Source organism: Sinocyclocheilus rhinocerous, unplaced genomic scaffold, assembly GCF_001515625.1.
Source record: "Sinocyclocheilus rhinocerous isolate Xijiao unplaced genomic scaffold, SAMN03320098_v1.1 scaffold636, whole genome shotgun sequence".
NCBI classification, from domain to species: Eukaryota; Metazoa; Chordata; class Actinopteri; order Cypriniformes; family Cyprinidae; genus Sinocyclocheilus; species Sinocyclocheilus rhinocerous.
The window spans coordinates 284919-303802 of NW_015660893.1; the positions used below are offsets into that span (position 1 = coordinate 284919).

The following is an 18884-nucleotide window of genomic DNA, read 5'->3' on the forward strand; positions in this document are numbered from 1 at the left end:
TTTTTTTCAGCCTTTGGCTCCTCAGGTTTGTGATGCAGGAAAAAGTCTGTCCTACAAAAAAGTGCATTAAGCAACTAGCTACATATTTTCCTTTCTGTTTTGGACAATCAATCACCAGATATACATAAAAAATACAAATAATAACACTGAAGATTTTAATACTCTTGTGAAGCTTAAAAGGCAGAACACCAAGGTTGTTCTGTGGAACAATGTAACTTCTAGCGTCTGCAGTACCACTCTTCTCATGACAAGATTGACAGAGATGTAAAGGAAATTAAAATAAATAGCCCCAGATTTAATTTGGCAAGGGACAAGTTGCATTATTTATAATCTTTCTTTTTTTTAGTACTTAATGAATGTATTAATATAAAATTGTCTAACAAAGTGTATATCGTCTCTTCTGTTGGGTCATATTCATTTTGGTGCACAAAGAACAGTTAATCGTGCAAACCCACATTCCTAATTCTACATGATCTCCAATTAAGCAGCTCAAGACTAGGGCTTTGCCATTAGATCTAATAAGAGCCTCTATAGGAAGTGCAATCAACTAATTACAAATGCTCAGATTTAAGTGGGCAATAGTTGTATTTTTCTAAATGTCCCAGACAAAACTCTCTGCTCTTTTCAGGTCAAACCTGGAACGAACTGTCTGTTGTACAAAAATACTAACTTGTAATAAGCAATCTCAAGCCATTAGTCACGAAAAAGAGACTTAATACAGATAGGACTACAATTACTATTTTTGGTATTAAAACAAGTAAACAATCATAAATATACAACTTTCAATCATTAAATCTAAATAAGTACACATGAGCTGATACAGGTGTGAAAGGAGAGAATGTCTGCACTGGCACATTGTTATGGCACTTGTAAGCTTAGTTTTAAAACTTGTGTATTTTTGGACTGTTAATAAATGATCTTACTGGCTCAAAGAGATATAGATATACCACAAGCCCTGCACTCACAGACACTCTTCTTGTTCCTTAAGCAAGTTCAGAAGGGGCAGAGCTGTACCCACAAAAATTGACAATTAGCACCATGCGTGTCAATATTTAACTTTTATCTCTTAAAAGATAAACACAATCACCTTATACAGAACTCCCACTGTGACCCCATATGGACAGAGGACACATGAGGCCTCAGACTGCTGCAATGTAACCTGCATGTTGTGATGAAAACAGTATTCTTACAGGGTGGGCGTGGGGGGTATGATTTTTTTTGTCAATCCATAATCACCATCTCACTGGAATCTACATTTCCCCTTCAAATGTTTGCATTCATTGCCTTCATATGTGTGTCTATTTCCATATCAGAGGCCTCTTGTTTTCCCTATCTCTAACACCATTTTCTCTGCCACACCATGCCAGCTACAAGGTCATTGTATATACATCTGCAACCTTTGTCCTGACTACAGCTACTTAATATACAGGTATATGTTATAAAAAAAAAAACATGAACAAAATATAAGAAAACCAAAGTGGGTTACATAATGTTGACCTTGAGAACAAAGTCTAAAATTCAGTGGATCTCTCTACAAATCAAGATTCTAGAGACAACTTTTTTACAGACCTGGGTACCTAGCGTTTCTTTATACACATTTAGATAGTAAAACATGTAAGACATCATTTTGTTAAATATTATTATCAAGGCCCAAAGGTTCAATATGTTAACCTGAAGAAGTGATGAAGACACATGGTAGTACCTGCTCATAGATAACGGCTTTTTTAAACAGAATTTCATGGTTCCTTCTTTCCTAGAATGCTACTTCAGGGCATTTGGATAAAAGGTGCAGTTGTATATGACAGATGAGAATATTATAAAGTATAACAATCCAACGGGTTCATTTAATCTCTGCCATTAAATACACTCAGCGTATTTTCATATTCTTTGTATGTCTTTGTGAAAGTGCTCTTCTCTCTCATCAGTATCTCCGTACAGGAGGTAGTCCTTGGAATGCCGTTAATGTATAGAGGCACTTGGGGGAAGGAGTATCCCAACCTGTAAGGCTGCATACACAGTGTCATAATTGCCTGTGTGGTAATTCCAACATCCAGGACTGAACAATATTTTCTTTTTTTTCCTTCATTTTCAGGTTTAGGAAGCACCAGCTGCATCTTTTAAATCCAAAAGCAAAGTTGGATCGGAAGATTAGAGGTATCAAATTTCTCAATCTCCTAAAATTAGAGCATGAAAATGGGCGGCAGAGAAAGGACAATAACCTTTGCAGGTTAGAAGGATGACCATATGGATTCTACAAGTGACTCAGATGATATCTACCTCTTATGACTTATTGTGAGACCTCGCAGCACCAGACTGAACAGCTCTTCCAAACTGAAACTCAGGTTGTGCATTTCGCCACAAAAAAACAAGAGTAAGAGATCAGTGTGAGTGACTGTACATATCAAGGAGGAGGAACAAGCAGAAACAAGAAGAAAGAGATCGCAGGGCATCCTTCTCATCTGTGTATAAACCAGACTATCTTACAGTGAGCCTGTCCATCTTTGAGCTTGTCCGTTATTACTGGTCTGAGCAAAAAAGAAAATAGAGGGCAGTGTATGGCATTTCAAGAGAGTTCCCTGTCAGTCTGTAAATATAAAAATCCGAACTCCTTCTGACTGTATTCACTGAGGTCAATAGTTCACCTTGGTGACTGGTCTTTCACGACCCCCACAATCCGCCAGCTGGTTGGCAGAGCGCTTGCGTTTGTGTTTAAGTTTAGAGTCCTTGTCGAAGACTTCACCTGAGCGAAGCGCCGATACGAGATCATCAAACTCCCCCACCTCCTCTGACACACTGCCTCCGGTGCTTTTCTTTGCTCGTCTTTCTCGCTCCCGCTGGTCCTTCAGCTGGGATAGATAAATGAACAGAGATGTACATTTAAAATATACAGAGTAGCAGCATCATAGTATTTTTAGTATAGCCTATATAAACACATATGATATTATTATTTCCTCTGTCCAATGTAAAAAATGATTTGAAGTAGCTTTAAATCCAACTAAACATTTAATAGAGGTCAATCTTGAAAATGTCCTACAATAACAGCATCCCAATGCAGAAGGGCCCTAGCAGAGCTGTTTTGAGGTGATTCATGGTCTCATGAGTGATTACAGCGACCCCAGTGCATTTGGGGTCCTGCTACAAATTACTCCAAGGCCTGTCAACTTCACTTATGGAATGTTTTCCCTCAAGGTCCCTCAAACCTCAACATAAGATATACAGCACGAGTGAGAATTTGTTTGTTGAAATGCATTAACTTCATGTACATGGCAAAGTGACAAAGCTGTGCATTTTTTTCTCCTGATAATTATGATTTATTAGATAATGCATCGAGTGTACATTTACATGTAAACATTACAAAAATTACATTTTTGTTTTGAACTCTGGCTTTGACACATCCAGTTTAGACAGCCTGTTGGAGTGTCTGCACAGCCTTTAAAAGGACCCCAGCATTAAGAATGAGTAGATTTTTAACAAGGTTCTGAGTTGAGGATGTTAGAAATCGAGAGACAATGTCGTGAAGGATCTGAAAAATAATTTTTTTCCAAAGATGAAGGAATGGAAACTACTGGAAGTGACAGCAGGCCAATCACAAGGTGTAAATTAAAAGAATAATTTATGTAAATTCTGGTTTACAGATAATTGATAAATTTTTCTATACACTGACATTAGCCGTGCAGAATAGTGGTCATTTATAGACAAACTTTAAACGAAACACGGTCCTCTTTTCATGTAATAAAACCTTCAACAACAATGTAAGTAAAGTTCAAGAAAACCAGATGTTAATGAATAGAGACCACAAAGACAGAACAACCTCCAAGCAAGTGTGAAATTATTCAAAAGTGTAACATTATCGGTGGATCCTGTAAGCATCTGTGTGTGTTCTGCGTGCATTTCTGTTTTAGGAAAAGATGTACCATGGCCTCCATGCGCATTCTCCTCTCTTCCTCCTCTTTGCGTCGCTGCATGTTCTCCAGGTCGTGTCGGGCCTCGCTGAACGACTGAAGGAAGATGTCAAATATTCCAAAAAACTCATCCGGTTGCATGCAACCTTCCTCCTCTCCAAAATGCTTCAGAGACTTAGAAAACTGGATTGAAGAGGAAAGAGAGGAGAGTGATAATGTAACAGGTCATGCCTGGTTTGACAACCATATGCCCTATGGACAGAAATATGAATCCTGTTCACTGTGAAAGCCCAGAAATCACAAACCCATCACTTGGGAAGTAAGCTTGCAATGATCTTTCAGAACCGATATGGTAGTCATTAGGGGTCTTTGTTTTGTTTTGGAACAAATATTTCAAAGATGTTTTGATCTCTACTTAAAAATGGACTGCTTGAACTACATAATCAAATTGTAGACAGATGCTGTGGCTGAACGTTTGTGGCAAACTAAATGTACATACGCAAAAAGTGCATCCACTTTTACTGTGGTTTGGCATAACCAAGGTGCCAAAGGTCTTTGCTCCAAAAGCCATTTGAAGGTCTGTCTGCCAAGAGAGTATATACTGGGTCTTCGCCCACAGTAGATTTGCCATGGGGAACTCATTTGTCTCAATTCTAACTGGCATCTCTATCATTGTGATTCTGGCCAAGTTTTTTTGTCTCAGTTCAATGGAGCAGCTAATTATCTCATAAGAGACACTATTCCATGTGAAGTCAAAACTGTTCTTTTTTTATTGTGAAACTGAAACAATAATTCTGCTTTCCAGCACTGAGCTTTAGCTTTTCATAGATCTCCCATTTTGAGGGCATATGCAGTCCTGCGACTATGGAAAGAATCTTAAAATCTCTAGTTAAAATCTCAACCTTTAGGTTGTGAGTGACCCAACAACTACTGTACAAGCCATCAGAGGAGAGATCTTCTCAGTGTTGACAATACTCTACCATTGTTCTCAGCCATAATGTTTGTGTTAATTTTGGCCCACCTCAGATGACAGAATCACTTACAGGAGATGGAATTCTGACCCGTCGAGGACAGCAGGAAGAGGTAGATCTGTCTGGAAAGCACAGGGAGGCCTTTGTGTCCAAATAACTCATAGAGCTTCAAGGTCAGCCATTTCTTGTGAAGTCTCTCCGAACTTTTATGGCTTTACTAAGTAAATAATTTGGATAACGGTGGACTGGGTTAAATTGACGGTTCTGTTCTGGGGACTGGAGCTCGGATAAAGATTGTTTCAGTCCACCCAGTGACCAAAACATATCCCTACTCACACTTTCCACCACCACAGAAAAGCCCACTAACACACTCACAAACACACATGGACAAATCCCAAATGTATTCCCTATGGCTTTCAGAATGGTTCTCTTTCATGTATTTGAGAGTAGGGGACATACCACAGCGGGGGTGGAGTTGAGACCAAGCCACATTTCAAAAGAAATAAATCTCCTCAAACCCTTGAGTAAAAACCCTGAGAAATTTAGGATCGGCTGCCGGGATTCCTCGGGATGTTTAAGTCATCATGCCGAGCCAGGAAGGGTACACAAAGCCCTCTCTTTTCTCTCTGTCTTTTTCGTTCTTTCTCACTCACTCCCTATTCCTTCTTCCTTCTATGATGTCAGGCTCCGGCCCATGCACAGGGTTGGCAGAGCTCAAAACAATAAAGAAGGGGGGACGGGAAGGCCTGCTGGGCTCCTCCAGAAAGGGCCTATCCTTCCATGATTCTCTAAAAAAGCCCAGCTCCACTCTACAACCCTCTACTGTGACCCACTCAAAGACCCTGTTCTACCCTTAACAATAACTCTAAAGTCATATTGGAGAAAACATTTTCAGCCCTAGGCACTGAGCCAGGCCTCTTGTTTTCTCTCTCGCTGCCAAGGAACCATTGTGCGATTTTATCTAGCTAAAATAAAACCTTTCTTTTGGAATGTGGGATGAAAATGAATGTACCAATAGCTTTATTAGGTTGGGTATTTAAAGATGGAGGTTAAAAAGTAAGATTGATTTTGAGATTGATGATTGTGACTGAATAATTAAGTGAAGATGTTACCTTATCTTTGGCTTCAGCGAGTAGTTCCTCGAGTTCAGAGAAGCTGAAGCTAGCAACTGTGATGAAGTCACTGACCACTGGGACAAACTTGTCTCCCCAGTCACATGCTCGGCTCTGCTGGTATCGTAACTCCTGATGTAAACAATACAATTTTGATTCAATCGGAATTTATCCTTTTTTGTTGCTCCTAATTAAATCTGACTACAGGTGTTTGTTTTTTTTTTACTGATAAACTTTCTAGGAAGTTGTAGGAAGTGTAAGGTTTTGAAATTAGAATTTAATAGAATTTAAAAAAATTTATTTTATATTCTTTATATTCCTATACTCTTTTATATTCCTATTTTTCACTTTTTTTAGGACTAGTGTGACAAAGACCAAAGTGACATGTATTAGTTGTGTAACTGTAACTTCAATGTAGTTAGTTCATTAACAAGCAAATTGGTAATATTTTCTAACAAACTCCATCAACATTACACAAAATAGAACAAGTTTACATATCAAGGAATTATTTGGATACAAAAAAAAAAAAAAGTATACTGTTATCATGCCAAACATTTATTATAATGCAATGATTTTGGAGGTTTCACTGAAAGCAACTATATTTATCGCAAGTGTCCAAACATAAGCACAAGTAAATTTGTCCACAAAATCCACCCATCATCCACAAAAGTTGTTTGTATAAAGCTTCTTTACTAGCAGAAAAAAATCAGTAGCTGACAAACCACTGTCAAAGAGTGTTGCAACAGTGAAAAAATAAATAAATATATATATATATAATAAAGGGGTATGTCAGTAATGTTTCAGGGTACCTCTGATGAGAACGCTTAAAGTTGGAGAAATAAATGATGGATGACTCACCGCCTCCAGAGCTTTCAGGCCGCTCCTAATGATGAACACTTCCTTCTCCAGCTCAGCCAGACTGTGAGAGTAAAAGTAAGACAACTGAGATACAAAACGGCCTAAGCCTATCAAAAACAATAGTACATACTATATTTATGCTCAACAGTATGCAGTGTGTGGCTCACTTGACTTTGGCAGCTTCTGGTATAAAGGCCAAGTCCTGTTGAATATTGAGGATGTCAGGGTAATGTTTCTCAAAGATTATGATCAGGTAATGCAACATGGTGATGTTCCTGTAGAAAATGCATATAGAATTATTAATTTATTTAAAGTTTAAAGCAAAGAAATGAAAAACAGATTTACCAGTGTTATTAACCACATTTAGTGATTGTCATACCATAATGTAAACTCAATATCATTCATCAACAAATCATTTTTTTAAACACTGAATGGATGCTTTGAATTTTTAAGAGATTTGATGCAATTTATGCTAATAAACTTATGTGGAAACAGAACTGCAATTATTTTATTAGAAGAAAAAAAGAAGAAAAAAAAAACATATAATACCTTGTGTGAACATTTTTAAGTGACAACTAGAATTTACAAAAAATAAATAAAGTTGACTGATTACACCAATTCTGTAAATTGCATTTAACGTCTCAATGGTAGCAGTGGAAAGTCTAATAGATGCATTGACTGAAAACAGTGACATTAGATATGCATTCAGATGAACAAGCTAAAAACCTCTTCATTGACCTCTGACCTGTCTATACTTGACTTGGTGTCTATGATCTTGTTGAGGCTGGACACTTTGAAACCATATGCGTTGCCCCTCTGTCCTTTGTTCATGAAGTTCCCGAATGCCAAAACCACTTCCAGAACCTGTGTCAGGTGCTTACTTCTCATCACCTCACGAGACGCACACAGAATAGCTAAAGATATAAGAAAAGATATCAAAGATATTACTGTAGCCTCCATGATGTCTATATAGTACTGACATATTTATTATCAGGCAATATGGACAACATGATCTTCTTTCACAGACTTAACTGGAATTTGTTGAATATTAAGTGTTTATAATTTCTGGATTAAGTATTCATAAATTAGGTCATAAACAGGCTCAGCAGATTTATGCAGAATTCACCAAAGCTTTTATATATATATATATATATATATATATTGGCTAATTTGATTGTGCTTTTAGCTACCAATAAGAGTGTAGTACCCTCAGCTCTGTTTTTTACCACATGTAATTCCATTGCACAGAATGTGCAGACAATGTGGAAAAAGGCATCAGATTCTGCCTGGGCCCAGTCATAAGCTCGTTTCTGATCAACTGAAAAATGGTAAAAAAAAGTTTGCCAGAGGATAACATATTGAAACCAAATTATTCTGTATGAGGGACCAAAAGGCAATTGTAATCATTTCATGATCAACACGATTCACTATACAAGATCAGTACCCACAGTAATGTCAGCATGAATGAGCAAACAAATAAAATTATTATTATTTTTTTTTAATGATCTTTTCTCCCAGTTCCAGTTTACACAAATGAATTACACAGCCCAGTGTAAAACCCTACGTTTTCCAAAAAGTCCAAATTACTAAATAATACTGGTACTAAACTGATGTTTAACCTCACTTTTTTGTTTTTGTGAGTGTGGTGAACTAGTCTTAACTCCAGTTTTGCCTCACAGTTCCCATCATAGAGCCGCAGTACTGCAGTCGCTCCAGCGGGAACAAGAAAGAGTGTGCAACTTTGATGCCTGTCCACAATTTTACAGCTGCCAGTTTCCCACAAAAAGCATTTTCCCGAAGGATCTTAGCCAAAGTTAGACTTCCTTTGCCTCGATGTTAAAACATTTCAAATGCCTTCCTGTTGACACGATTTAATGTGCAAGGGTGGGCCAGAGAAGTCCTTCATTTGTTTTGTCTGTGTTGATGGCACCCATTCTTTCTGCTCAATAAAGCTTAATTAGACACTGCTATCAATTTAGTGTCTTACTCCTTGTGCTTGGATTTATAACTGTAGACATGACATGGCATTGTCAAATTAGGGAAACTATGTCATATTAGCACCCTTAATGTTTACCTTTGTAATTGTTTTTCACCTTAGGCTGTGTAAATGAGTAATTAGTCAATATTAAAGATCAGTGTATGTACTGAGAAATTTGAGGATATGCAAGGTGTTAGTGATCTTTTCAGCTATTTCAATTCCAGTCTGTTTTTCACACAAAGCTAATGTATGGCTATGTATCACATTATGGAAAAGAGCAGCATGTACAATCTTCAAAACATCTCCTGTGTTTCACAGAGGAAAGGAAATTTTTTTTTTTTAAATGACATTAGGTAGATCAAATGATGACAGTACTGTATATTTGTTTTTGGTTGATCTGTCCCTTAAAGGGTAGCTAAGATCATCATTAATGTGCAGGGACAGGTCTTTAACCAGAATTTGGACAGGCTTATGGTTATCTGAAGTACTATGCAAGAACATGCATGCCATGACTCTTTCTTGAAAAGCTTGAAACTCTGAAGAAAAAAGCAGCGTTTATGAGAACGACTCTCCCCTCTCAACATGTGCCAGCTTTCCAAAACAGCCTCCGTGGAAACTCTGTTCTTTATTTGAACTGGAGATAAATTCAAGTATAAAAGCCACACACACACTCACAAACATACCTGACTCGTGCTCTAATATCCACTTCTCCCAAATCACATTTATACAGCCGTTTCTGGCCTCTATCACTTCAATATGAGCCTGTGTTAATTTGCAAAGAAACACCTCCAGTAACATTCCTTCTAAACCTACCAACCTTCAACCTTTGGTTTTATTTCTGCTAGACGCTCTGCAAACTTCTTTTTGAAGAAAAGAGACTGGATCCTCTGTTGATAGTGGTCGATTCTGATAGAGAGAAAAAAGTCAAAATTATTCAGTTTTAGACACTGGGTTGAATCTTACAAAATGCCACATTTCCTCCCAAAATGGACATAAAGACATATTAGTTATATTTCCCCCCCTGTAATTCTCATTATTCTCAAAGGCATTTTACTTCATTACGTTTAAAGATAAAGTTTAAAAATGCTGGAATATAATGATAAATTTTTTTTAAGATTTTTTTTTTTTTGCATTACAGTAATGAGAACTATTTTTTTTCCCACATTACAGTAAGGATATATGGGAAGGGGTAAAATAAAGTAGTACACTTTTTATGACATTAAGAACCTCTTAAAGTAAGAAAAAAAAAAATGTTAGCACTTTATTTTACTTGTATGTACTTACTAAAATAACTGTATACAGACCCTGAACCAAAACCTTCAACCTAACATTATTTCTAACCATATTAATTACAAGTAGTTATCTTACATTACTCAGCATTTTCTTGTGTAAGAAACGTATTTTACCAAGTATGCAGACATAGCTGTGGGTGCTTAGCCAGTGCAAATACTTTTGTTTGGTTATTAGCTATTAGATATGCAAGTATGACTCTGTGCATTGTTGCTTTATAAAATGTAGATTTATGCAAGTATGCATGCTTGTCAAAGATGGCTGCATTCATGCTCTTGCGTAAAGTACGTTTCTGGCTTTATGATAAATGGTGACTTTGGGATTTCTAGATACCACAGATTTTTGCAGAGTCCTGTTTCTTTGGAGGTAAAATATGCTGGAGAAATGTAAATGACTGCCAATCCTGGTTTGTTGCCTGTTGTGTAATTAATGCAATTCAGTATTAAATCTTCTGATCAAGAACTTTCAATAGTATTATTCTTCACTCATCCAAAGTAGCTTTTTTTATTTTTATTTCTGAAGTCATACATCATTGTGCTCATTTATCAAATGCATTTAATCTAAGATTCAATTATTTCGCAGTACCTGCTCATCTCAAACAGGAAGCGGTCAGCCCGGGCCATACGCTCAAGCTCATGTTTGTGTTCCTCCAGAAGGTCAATATCACTTTTCTCAGGAACAAACTTCAGCAGCTGTGAATGTACAATACATGTACCCATAGAGAGTGTTTACTCGTATATAATAAAAGTACTAATTAAAAACATTGTAGTTATATATTTCTTGATGAATCCATTAGATAGCCCTCACCTGCTCTAACATGTCTTTAGCCAGCTCCTCCCTCTCATCCATCTCCAGAATGGCTCTCTTTATCTCTTCATTGCTCATTTTTAACCTATATGGACAGAAATGTTTTTGTTTTTAATTATGTAAAATGTTAATATTTAACATGTTATTAAGAAAGTAGACACACCAGTAGTATGCCAAACCATTCTTTATGACACGAGACGTTAGGTATGGTCTTTGGTACAATCAATGTTCTCTCCCCTTAGCTCTGATCAATAAAAATCAGGCCACATCAAAGAACGCAATCAAACTTTTCCTGGCTTCATTAAGTTTCTATGTGGCTCCTGGGCCACAGAATTGCATGAGATAGCCTGTTTCTCCCTTACGAGGGCACATTAATAAAATATATGTATGCATATATTTCCAGATAAATAATTTATAATAAACACTATTCCAATAGTCCATAAAAAAGTGTCAATTTTGATTTCAAGGGGACTTTAAGAACTAGTCTGACCAACTATAATTTAGGCAAGGGGTAATCGGTCTCTCCTTTCAGATTCAGATTATTTTTATGTGACTAAAATAAGTTGTGACCAGGTATTACATAATTAGCCAACAATTTTAAAAACATTTTTTCACAAATGTTTACATTTTGGACTTCATAAGAAGCGTAGCATCAGTTTTCCGGAATAACTGATAGGTTGACTTTAACACAATGCTGACTCAGGACAAGTACATACTTGGAAAGCAGGATGACACAGTTTTGGGCCCTCCGTCCATCAATAACAGACAGCTCTTTGACTTTGCGTGAGCTCAGATAAAGGTCGTCCATTGATCCTGTTTCTTTCTGCAGAAAAAGAGAAAACGGTTTGGATTCATTTTCTTTATAATTAAAATAATGAATGAGTATTATTAATTTTTAATTTACAGATAGCAAAAATTAACTTATAATGTGGGATTGTGCTTTGGCTTGTATTTAGGCAAAGGTTGAAATTTTATTTATGAATCAACCAAAGCTTAGGACAATGAGTTAGGAGTTAGGACAAGGATTTCATTGCTGTTTTGAATAAACAATGAACTATTTTTTTTTGTCTTTCAAACCAGTTTTTCTAAACTGAATGAATCAGTAAAAATAAAACATACAATATATTCCTAACTTTCTATATGTCTCTCAAAAGGCCAGTATTCAGAATAGTGTGTCAAAAATAATCATGCAGCTGAAACACCACAGATGCTTAAAAGAAGCTTGACTGTTTCACCGAGAACAGTCGTCTATTTATAGGTCCGGACCGTTTCCTGTGCTGTGAATGTTCGATGAGGTTACATGGGTCATGTAACTCCACATTGGTCCAAAGAAAGCACACTTCTTACACACCCCTGCAGCTCTCTCTGAGCAGTAACATGAAGAATGCAGGATAGGTGAAAGGTCATTACTTTCCACAACATGCCTCATCTACATTTTAGTCATCTGTGTTCAGTAATTAGACACATTTGTGATAATTACAGTTATTCAGCCAATTACTGTTCTATCACAGTAGTTTAGCCGTTCAAAAAAAATAAAATAAACACACCAATTATTCACTCCAGGCATTTGAGAAGAAAGATAATTCTACTACTGCAAGATGAGGCTGGATGTGTAAACTAGATCTCTAAAATACTTAAAGGAACAGTTCCCTCAAAAATGAAAATTCCATTTTCATTTTAACCCGATGCTGCTCCAAACTTGCTCCTTTCCATACATCGAAATTATACCATGATCAGGGGCTGTCAAGACTAATAAGGTATAACTATATCCTACCTAATATGTCATAACTGAATATAAGCAAACATACTTTTACAGTGCTTCTTTGTCATTTTTGGATATTGACAGTACCAGATTCCATTCATCATAATTGTACGGAAATTAGCTATATAACATTCTCCCTAACATCTCATTTTGTTTTGTCAAAGACACAAGTCACCTAGAGAACAACATGTGGGTGAGAAAACTATGACATAATTTTCAATTGTGGATTAACTATTCTTTTAAGATTTTAGTTCAGACTTTTCCATCACCTGTCACATTAATTCAGATTTCCTTTGGTTACAGTGGCCAAAATAACTATAATAGACAGCATGTAATAAGACGGTGAATGTAGGGTTGGAAATTGCCTGGGGCTTGGGGCAAAAATGCAACCAAATTGTACAAAAATGCCCCCCAAATTCAAGACAAGGGGTCAAAAATTGAAAATGATTTTGTACGTTTTTTTTTTTTTTTTTTTTTACATTATAGCCAATCCCACACATTTCTGTTGAGCTTGTAAATGCATTGGCCAATCTGAGGCTGAATTCTCCACTCTCTTGAATTCTCTCATCATAAAAAAAAAAGTTCAGCTTCAGTGATTGTAACAGGAGTTTCTGCAAGTCTGCATAACTTGCACTAGACTGTCATTAAACACTTCAGTGATCATTCTTTATATGCTTGCATTTCTGTATATAATTTATTCCCAGTTTGAATAACCATTCTGTTTATCATGCTATTAAAATATCCAATGTGAAGTCTTAATATTCTGCTGTGTAAAAAGCAATAAACTAATTCACAAATGGTTCCATGCTTGTTATGACTGTGTAGCCATAACATGACAGTTTCCTTAAACACAGAAACATTTTTATTCATTCTATTAATCAACATTAAAAATAATTATTACAATATCAAGAACAATATTTGACAATAGTGAGTTTGTCATATTGCAGGCCAACCCTGTAATTAGTTTTTTTTTTTTTTACAGCTTATATACTTCATGTAGGCTATTAGATTATGTAATTTTGTAAATACATGTACTCAGCTTTGAGAAGAATTAACAGTCTGTGTCAATAAATCTAAATGACAGGTTAAAATTTATTTTTACAGTTTTTGTCCCACCATTGCATGTATGGGTTTTTGTTGATGTTAATAAAATTGGTAACAGTCTATAGTATTCTGATTGATTGAATTAGTAAAATTTAAGCATTTTACATAAAAGACAACACAGATACAACATAGCAAATATTGCCGCTTAATAGAAACGTTCATTTCTGACCCCGTTCTGGCAGTAAAGTAGCTTTAATTGGACCAATCACTCACCTGCTTGAAGGATTGGTTAGTGAGCAGCTCCTGGCCAGGCAGTGGTACAGCAGCAGAGAAAAAAAACAAGAAACATTGGAAGACATGCAGAAGTTAACAACTCAAGCAGCAGAACTACAGCAGAAGACTCAGCCAGAGCTGACTACAGCAAACATTCTCACAGGCCCGAGAATCGCTTGCAAAACACTGAAGAAACTTTAAAAATTACATTTGAAATCACTGACTTTTGTTGACATTGGGCCTGAGAGCATATCTGCAGCATTTCTGCTCTAAATGCACTAAAATACTACTTCATGCTTAAAGCACAGAAGCATCTATTACAAGCCATTTAGCAAAGAGCAGTTGCTTTAGCCACTGCTGTAAAGCCTGAGGTTCCAAATACTCTCTCTCCCTCTTTCTCTCTCTTTCACACACACACACACACACGTTAACTTAGCTATCTAAATGGGGACATTACATAGACTTCTATTGTTTTTATATGCAGATAGTTATACATTTTTTAACCTAAACCCACACCTACTCCTAATCCTACTCCTCACAGAAAACTTTCTGCATTTTTACAATTTCAAAAAAACTTTGTTTACTTTATTTTTATACCAGTTTTACAAATGAGGACGTCCCCCGAATGGAGGTTTTTGGCGATTTTGTCAGGTTTTGCTCACTTTTGGGTACAAATTTGTCCCTAAAATATGGTTAAGTAGGCACACACACACACACACACACACACACACACACGTCTGGTTTACGATCCTTGTGGGCATTCTGCATGATTTATAAGTTTGTTTACCCATGGGGACCTCAATTTAGAGTTGGTGTGTATTCAGTCCCCCCACCCCACACACACACACATTTCACAAACATAAATAAGAATATCAGTACAGCTGTTATTTCAGAACATCATTGCAGAAGTTATTTTAGAAATATCTAATATTGAATGCGAAAATTATTTGTTTGGTATTTAAGCACAGCTGAGATGTGACTCTTGTGTGCCACATTTGCATACTTGCTGCCTCTGGTAAGCTGAAAACATCTTCTCAATGTCCTTTAGGTCAAGAACTTTAAAGGCCCTTCTGTCATCAATCTCATACCAGATGGTACCAGTGATCTTGTTCTAAAAATCGGGAAATCAGGAAAGATGACTGCAATTAAGGGTTAGTCTCAGAAAATAAAAAAAAATAAAAATAAATTACCTAATCTCAGAAAGTATAACTTTGCATTAACTATGAGGAATTTTAATACCGCAAGTACCACCAAATAAATAAATAAATAAAATAAAAACTGACTCACCTCTCCCAGTTTGGACCAGTTAAAGGATTTTAGTGGTTGTGAAGGTTGTGGGATGCTCTTTGTGCGTAGGCTGGTTGTGGAGCTAATGGAAGCAGGTCCAGGTGGAGGTGGAACCCCAGAAAAGATGGGCGGGGCCCCAGGTGGGGGTGGAGGAGGTGAGGCAAGTTATCCATCATCATAGGTGGTGGAGGCGGAGCCATCGGGCTCCCAGGAAGCGGAGGGGGAACGTGTAAATGAACTCCACCATTCTTAAAGTGAAAAAGATCAAATCATTTGCATAAAATATGTTAGACAAAGTTTCTGCAATGTATAAACCATCACATATAACTCATGCTTAACCAAAACAGCTTCTCCTCAAGCATCTCTTACTAAACAACACAATAAAAACATCAACATAGAAGTTCTAACATTATTGTGCAATTGTTCTACTTTCTGAGATCAAAGTAAATCATACAACTACAGCACACTAGAAATTAACAGATGGTGAACTCACTGAAATGTTGCTAATGTGGGAGGACAAGTCTAATACATGCTCCCTGGCAGAGCGCAACTCCACTCCTTCTTTCTGCAGTTTGTCCTTCATCTTGTTGAGTGTCTTCATCATATCATCCTTCTCTTGTGTCTTGGTCTCACACTCTCTTTCTTTCCTTTCCAGCCGAGCCATCAGCTCTACATGCTCTAAAAAACACATGTGCATTATCATTACATAAGTTCACCCAGGCTCTGCTATGCAAGTCAGTGTGCACTCTTACCTTTTCTGAACTTTTCTGCTTGGTCTCGCCACTGTTTGACTTCATTCTCATTGACAAGCCTGTAGACGGAATGAAGTCTCATTAAGTTGAGCTCAACTGCACAGGGTTATAAAATAAATTTTGCCCTGTTTTCTACACTTACCTCAGTCATTATCTATTTATATTACTGTTTGTTATTTGTCAACTGTTACCAAAAACAAAAGCCAACATTAAAGACACCATGAAAATTTCCTTTTTAGAATGTTAGCTTTTATGAGACCAAACAGATTGATGAATCTTCTTGTCCACAGAGGTGTATATAATTTTTGTCCAATAAAATACTCTCCAGAATGTCCCTCTTAATTATAAATACTACCTTTTTTCAACTAGTAATAAGAAGTGCCAAATTATGGCTCATCAGTTTATTTTCGAAAACATCAACTGATTACAAAGCAAATGGGTAGAACTTATTCATTTTGAAGTTGCCTTCATTGGTCACATCCATGGTACAAGTCTGGCTGTGAAACAGACGCAACATACAAAAGAAAACTGGTCATCAAGCCAATTCATGGGGTCTTTAAACCAAAGGGGCCACTGTTAAACCGAAGCAATGACATTAAGTTGGGGAAGATTTCCTTAACATATTTATAACTTTTTTTTAATAAAAGGTGTTAGTTTAGTCTGGTTGTGAATCTTTTTGTAAGTGGACACTGTTTGAGGTTTAAGGGAGGATCTAGTAAAGAAATCTAAAGTGACACCTTGACATGCGTTGCTTTCCATAGCTGCAGAAAGAGGGAAATGAAATACAGATACAGTAATATTTACTGCCAGCACTGGAGAAGACAATGAAATATATATATGAATAATAAGAAAACAGGACAAGAGGATAAAGATGCCGTTTCCACACAAACTGTTAACATACTGTAGAGGATTTATTGCACTATATTTAAGAAGACTTTTTATTTTAAAAAGTTTGATTCGTTTGTAGGCAGACTGACATTATTGGGGTAAAACAATAAATTACTAGCTACAAGCCAACACTGGAAATAAAACTTGCTCCTAAACTGGTTAAAGAAACACAATTGCCCAAGATGTCTTAAATGCAACCAGTATATTACAGCTCTGTTTCACTAAGGTACTTTTTTTGCAACTGGAAAGAGTTAAACATTATGGGTAAGCATGAGCAGATTTGCTAGTAGTAGGTTTCCCTGTGCTTACACATTCCAATGCCACCTTAAACATCTTCTGGTGGTGGCACACTGGTGGAAATAGAGCACATGGATGTCCATAAATGTTTATCTGGACTGTGTGTAGATGGAAGCGGGACAAGGAATACAAAAAGCAAATAGATAAGAGATGTGAAAATATGAGGCAAGTAAATTGATAACCAGCAAATTTGAGGACAAAGAGATACTAAGAAAGGAGAAAACATGCCGAGAAAGCAGAAAAGAATGCTGGTACTGGTAAAATGACAGAATAGAGGTGTGGAAAGTTGGGTGAATGATAGTGAAAGCACAGCTGAGGTGATAAATGACCCAAGGAAAAAATAAAGAAGTGTTTTTTTTCCTGCCTAGAGAACTGTTGGACACCTGTGGTGAGCACATGGCTTGAAATTCAACATTCTTATGCACATTAATGACAGCAATACCAGTGTTTAGACTATAGAGTCTTGCATCTTCCTTTAAAATTTCACAAAATTGTTTGATACCAGTTTCCCTTTTGGCCACAGCTTCATGATGCATTCACAGCATTGTGGAGCATCTTCTAGCATGTTAACAGTACCAGATCCCAGCAGTGTGCCACAATATAGCTTTGTGCAGTGGCGTGCACAGACCTCCGGAGGGGCAGGGGCGAAATGGCGTTACGAGGGTACAATCGCGGACCGGGAGGGGGTGGGGTGGTGACAAATAAAATAAACAGTGTTTTATTTTCAGGTAGGCTACAATAGGTGTATTTAGCAGGAGCATAAAAAAAAATGACCTTCATTTACTCACTCAAAAGTTGTTTTAAACCTGAATGAGTTTCCTTCTTCTGCTAAACATAAATGCTATTTTGAAGAAGGTGGAAAACCAAACAGTTGCTGGTATTTGCCCTAGTATTTTTTTTCCTACTATCAAAGTCAGTGTACCAGCAACTGTTTGGTTACCCAGATTCTTCAAAATATCTTCTTTTGTGTTCAGCACAAGAAATAAATTAATATAGGTTTGGGACAACATGTGAGTGAATAAATAATGACAGAAATTAAGTTTTAGGGTGAACTATCCCCTTAATTACAGTCGGCAGCATGTTCAGTACTGTCCCTTTAAGACCTGCACGCATCTAATATACAGGCACGCATCCGTTGTTTACTTTAATTTTAGACATAACCAACTGAGTCTATGCATAAACCGTGTGTGTTTTGACAGTATTAGCACACAACATTACCTAGTTCAGTAATCAGGCACTGTTTGACGGGCTTTTTTGTTTTCGTGTGTGTGCTTTGGGTGTGCTCAGAAAAAGCACTTGTCAGAACAGCACACGAATGAAACGTTTAACAAGGCTTTAAAGCAGATGCAAAAAATTTACTTTTGTGATTGTGAATAAGTGCAATAGTAACTCTACCGCTGAGTTAACACTGATGTTAATGTATGTCGCGTTGTACAGTATATTGATTCGGCGGCACCAGAACTGCAGCTGATAGAATGTGCGTTGTAGCACGACACAATGATATATTTCTTCAAAAGCAGATCGTGGAGACATTTTTATCGTCCACGATCAAAAATCTTCATATCGCACACCCCTACCCTCGGCAGAAATCGCAGACCGGTGGCAGACCGGACTGCAAGGGCACTTTAGCATCGGACCTCAAAGGGGCAGGGGCAGGGGCAGG

At 37.0% G+C, this 18884-nt stretch overlaps 1 protein-coding gene across 1 annotated transcript in view; it reads right to left on the reverse strand.

Annotated features, from left to right (window-relative positions):
* Positions 1 to 336: 336 nt before the first annotated feature.
* Positions 337 to 18884, reverse strand: part of LOC107726080 (disheveled-associated activator of morphogenesis 2-like) — an 82046-nt gene continuing 63498 nt past the window's right edge. The window contains 15 exon segments of the mRNA XM_016535556.1: positions 337 to 2846; positions 3915 to 4085; positions 5986 to 6117; positions 6844 to 6904; positions 7011 to 7118; positions 7589 to 7757; positions 9639 to 9727; positions 10697 to 10803; positions 10919 to 11003; positions 11635 to 11741; positions 15001 to 15108; positions 15285 to 15451; positions 15454 to 15532; positions 15778 to 15962; positions 16037 to 16095. Coding sequence (XP_016391042.1) covers positions 2631 to 2846; positions 3915 to 4085; positions 5986 to 6117; positions 6844 to 6904; positions 7011 to 7118; positions 7589 to 7757; positions 9639 to 9727; positions 10697 to 10803; positions 10919 to 11003; positions 11635 to 11741; positions 15001 to 15108; positions 15285 to 15451; positions 15454 to 15532; positions 15778 to 15962; positions 16037 to 16095 — 1843 coding nt within the window. The 3' untranslated portion in view covers positions 337 to 2630.